General features: G+C 44.4%; 1 protein-coding gene across 1 annotated transcript; it reads right to left on the bottom strand.

The window, feature by feature from the left end:
- Positions 1 to 2,626: 2,626 nt before the first annotated feature.
- On the bottom strand, positions 2,627 to 4,129 carry LOC147326649 (uncharacterized). Its single transcript, XM_086302644.1, has 3 exons — positions 4,009 to 4,129; positions 3,442 to 3,559; positions 2,627 to 3,186 (listed from the first exon to the last, which is right to left on the bottom strand). The coding sequence occupies exons 1-3, from the start codon at positions 4,073 to 4,075 to the stop codon at positions 3,015 to 3,017; spliced, it is 357 nt and encodes a 118-aa protein (XP_086158770.1). The 5' UTR covers positions 4,076 to 4,129; the 3' UTR covers positions 2,627 to 3,014.
- Between the last annotated feature and the right edge of the window lie 385 nt (positions 4,130 to 4,514).

The following is a 4,514-nucleotide window of genomic DNA, read 5'->3' as shown; positions in this document are numbered from 1 at the left end:
CAGTTTTCACGACCCTCTGCAACGCCTTCCGGTCCGAGGCAGAGCAGTTCCCGTACCAGACTGTTATACAGTTGGTCAGGATGCTCTCGATGGTGCAACGATAGAAGTTCACCAGGATGTCTGAGGACAGGTGGTTCTTCCTCAGAGTCCTCAAGAAGAAGAGGCGCTGGTGAGCCTTCTTGACCAGCTTGGAGCAGCTGGTCGTCCAGGTGAGATCCTCGGAGATGTGGACTCCCAGGAACTTGAAGCTGCTCACACGCTCCACAGCCGTCCCCTTAATGTGGATGGGTGGATGTGGGTCAGCATTCCTCCTGTAGTCCACGATGAGCTCCTTGGTCTTCTCGGTGTTAAGCAGCAGGTTGTTTCTGTCGCACCACTCAGCCAGACGATCCACCTCCTCCCTGTAGGCGGCCTCATCGTTGTCACTGATGAGGCCAATCACCGTGGTGTCATCTGCAAACTTAATGATGGTGTTGGAACAATCAGCAGGTCTGCAGTCGTGGGTGAAGAGGGAGTAGAGGAAAGGGCTCATCACACAGCCTTGTGGTTCATTGTGATGGTAGATGAGCAGCGGTTATCCAGCCGGACATGTTGGGGGCGGTTGGTCAGGAAGTCCAGTAACCATTTGCAGATGAGAGAACTGATACCCAGGTCTGTCAGTTTCCTGATGAGTTGTGAGGGGTGGATTGTATTGAATGCTGAACTGAAGTCTATAAACAGCATTCTGGCGTAGGTGTTGTTGTTGTCCAGGTGTGAGAGGACAGCGTGCAGTGCGATGGAGACTGCATCCTCTGTGCTCCTGTTCTGGCAGTATGCGAATTGGTGGGGGTCCAGGGTGGGGGGGAGACAGGATTTGAAGTGTGCTAGGACCAGCTGCTCTAAGCACTTAGTGATGATGGGGGTGAGTGCTACTGGGCGGTAGTCATTGAGGCAAGATGGGTTGGAGTTTTTGGGTATCGGGACGATGGAGGTGGATTTGAAGCAGGCCGGTACCACAGCGTGGGCCAAGGACAGATTGAATATGTCTGTCAGCACTCCTGCAAGCTCCCCAGAACACGCTCTGAGAACACACCCGGGGATGCCATCAGGACCTGCAGCCTTGTGGACATTGATCTTGCTCAGCACCGCTCCTACATCGGTGGGGGAGAGAGTCAGAGGTTGGTGGTCTGGCGTCACGTCTGCTTTGGTTGTGGTTGTGGGGTTCTCTCGCTCAAAGCGAGCATAAAAGTTGTTGAGCTCGTTGAGGAAGGAGACATCAGAGGATGCGGGGGAGGGTTTGGTGGTCCTGTAGTCTGTGATGGTCTGGAGTCCTTGCCACATGCGTCGGGGGTTGGAGTTGGAGAAGTGTTCTTCTACCTTCTTTTTGTAATGGTGTTTGGCTTTTTTGATGCCCTTCTTTAGATTAGCCCTGGCTGTGCTGTAGGCGTGTGCATCTCCTGACCTAAAGGCAGTGTTGCGGGCCTTCAGGAGGAGACGAACATCCCGGTTCATCCAAGGCTTCTGGTTGGGGTACATGGTGATCCGTTTCTGGGTGGTGACACTGTCTGTGGTTTTGGAGATGTAATCCAGTACAGATGAGGCGTACTGGTCCAGGTCTGTGTGCGTGAACATATTCCAGTCTGTGTTTTTAAATCTGTCCTGGAGCACTGCGTCTGTCCCCTCTGGCCACACTTTAATTGTCCTCACAGCAGGTTTCACACGTTGGATGAGTGGTGAATACCGAGGTGTGAGGAACAGGGAGAGATGGTCCGATTGTCCAATGTGGGGGAGGGGTGTGGCTTTGTAGGCTCCAGCCAGGTTGGAATACACATGGTCTAAAGTCTTGTCTCCTCTGGTGTGGCAGGAGACATGTTGGTGGAATCTGGGGATATTGAATATTTATTGTGCATTTTAAAATTAGTTGGTAGCCTTTGTTCCAGGTCCTGCACAGCTGCTACTCATCAAGAAATGTAGTCGTTGTCTGTGAAAAGGAAAGGTTGTGATTGAGAGCAAATAAGGTTTACCAGTAAGGAGAACTAACGCAAATGTGTGTGTGACAAGTCTAGAAATAAAGGTGGTGCAAAGAAGTGACCGAGACGTGATTACTCACCTTTCTTTCCTGTGTCTTCTTCAGGGTTTTGGGGCAAACGTTTCCAGGACTTCAGAGACCATTTATTGGTTGTGGGAGAGGCCATGAGTTAATCGAGTGTGGGGAATCGTTTGTCTTGGGGTTTTGGGGGTTTTTATAATAATGGATATGGTGTCAGAAGTGTAAAATATTTATTAATATGAAAATGTAAAATGTATGTATATATTTATTCATTGAAATGTATGTATTGTATAACGTGGTGGAGGGGTGGGATTTTAGAACTCACCTGTTAGTGGAATAATGGTTTAGCCTGTGACAGCTGAGAGTATTTAAGGATGCCAGCTTCAATTAGTCAGGGTGATGGTTGTTGTTTTGTGAAGAGAGAAGGCTTGAAAAATCTCTCATTGTCTTGTTCTGAGCTATATGGTGAATAAATGCCTCTTGTTCCACTATACTTGTCATGGTCTGCCTCACTGTTACAAAGGGGCACGATCTGTTATCCTCGTGTCGGTGTTGTTCCCACATCATCATAATAAATGTTGTTCCAGGTTCAGTCGCTCAGTTTTGTGAAATGAAACTTTAATGCAGGATGAAGCAAAACAATGCAGCGTTTAAATGGCATAGTGAAAGCAAATGATTCGATACATGTTTTTTATATATTGTTGCATTATAAACTGAGATATTGAGATACTGTCACATCAAGCTGGGTCAACATAACAACTCGGACGTTCACAAGTGTTTGTACAGACTAAATGGCATTTTGGTGGATTTGATACACCTGCGGCAACAAGACAGAAAAGACCTGAATTCAAAGATTCAGATGTGCCCCAATAGCTTTGTTCATTAACTAAATACTGAAAACTATTTGCCAGAGGTTTGACATAATCCACAAATTATTAGGCTGATATTGTGATAATGCAAAAAATAAAAACTTTCTGAAGGAACTTCATGGAGTGACTGATGCATTTCGGCTTGTAGCATTCATCGAAGTCATGAAAGATGTTTGAGCTGTTGACTGTGGCGTTGGTTTAGTTGCTCCTCTCTCTTGTTTGACAAATTGTTCCATTGCCCACTCTGCAGTCTGTTTCACACAGAAAAGCCCTCTGGGTGTCTTGATCCTGTAGAAAAGTCAGAATCATTATTTTGCTCTCATATTTACACATTTTACTCTTAATAGCAGAGTTATGGCTTCAATGTGGACGATCATACATTGCTTATACATCAAAGTCAAAGTCAAAGTCAACTTTATTGTCAATTCTGCCACATGTACAGGACATACAGAGAATAGAAACTACGTTACTCTCAATCCCTAGATATGACTTCTTGGTAAACATTAGTGATCGAATCAAAGAGACAGTGAAAGACAAACTTACACAAATGCTGGTGTGGGGCATTGTCTGTGAGTTTTCACGATGGAGACGATGTTCGCCTTTCGGATCCGTTTGTCAAAGAAGCGAAAACAGCAAAGGTCAGGAGTAATCATTGCCTTAGCTGTAACAGAAAAACAGGAATTACTCAGTGCTGTGGCTGCTTCTCCAACATACCAGATATAATGAAGTTTAATGCTTCATTAAGTAACAAAATACAATTTGTTATATCTTAATGAAAGATACCATTTGAAGGCTCTTATTTTATGTCTTGGAGTAAGATTATTAAGCAAAGACATAAAAGACAGAGATACATAGAAAATAGAAAAAAGAATTTAAGTTTTAAAAAAGTCTGTCTCAGTGAAGTACATGCCGAACATGTGACTACACTTGTTTACACGAGGATTCAATCTGACTTTTAATTACAGTAAAGAATTTAAGATCAACACTGGTCTTCATGACCATGAACTTATATGAGTTTGATGTCCTCGCTCTGTCTCACTCTGTGTCTGAATGCAGAGAAAGACAGAAATTCAAAAACTGATCTAACACAAGTACAAGAAGCAGACTTACAGGCATCGCTGTGGTAAACGGTGAACAGCACGAGCAGCAGTCCCACTGTCAGGCTGAGAGTCTTCATGCTGACTTCACTGTAGACCTGATGATCCTGATGTTTCAGAAGATGTCTGAGTGATCGGTCCGAATACCCTGCTTTAAGTCTCGTTCTCATCTGCATATTCAAACCATTTCTTAGAAACTGGAAAAATGATCAACAACCCCAAAGGTGGTTAATAGATTGGGGTTTTTCTGTACCATGAGACAACAGGAAGTTTCAGGGACTCAATATATCTGATAAAACGCTCAAACAAACCACTCGGTGCTCTACCAATAAATACATGCACTGATAATGCATGCTTAGTCCCAATCTTCACTGTCTGCACAACCTTCCTTTACTCAGGCTGCAGTGAAAGTCGACAGTAGAATCGCGAGACAACATTTGAAACATTTGCTGATATCTGATCCATTTGTATATTGATACTCAGTTTTTCCACACTATATTATGTAGTATGTATGTATTA

The sequence above is a fragment of the Aulonocara sp. 'chitande type north' Nkhata Bay genome, linkage group LG7, assembly GCF_057382095.1.
Source record: "Aulonocara sp. 'chitande type north' Nkhata Bay isolate Kocher_YH1m ecotype deep benthic linkage group LG7, A_spYH_male_GT1.1, whole genome shotgun sequence".
Classification (NCBI taxonomy): Eukaryota; Metazoa; Chordata; class Actinopteri; order Cichliformes; family Cichlidae; genus Aulonocara; species Aulonocara sp. 'chitande type north' Nkhata Bay.
Note: the sequence above shows the minus strand (reverse complement) of the source record. Positions and strands in the feature narration are given on the sequence as shown.

Coding starts and splice junctions, on each gene's coding strand:
- LOC147326649 (XM_086302644.1), bottom strand. CDS start 4,075: ATGAAGACTCTCAGCCTGACAGTGGGACTGCTGCTCGTGCTGTTCACC. Junction 3,560..4,008: donor CGTTTACCACAGCGATGCCT/GTAAGTCTGCTT, acceptor TTTCTGTTACAG/CTAAGGCAATGATTACTCCT. Junction 3,187..3,441: donor TGCCCCACACCAGCATTTGT/GTAAGTTTGTCT, acceptor ACTTTTCTACAG/GATCAAGACACCCAGAGGGC.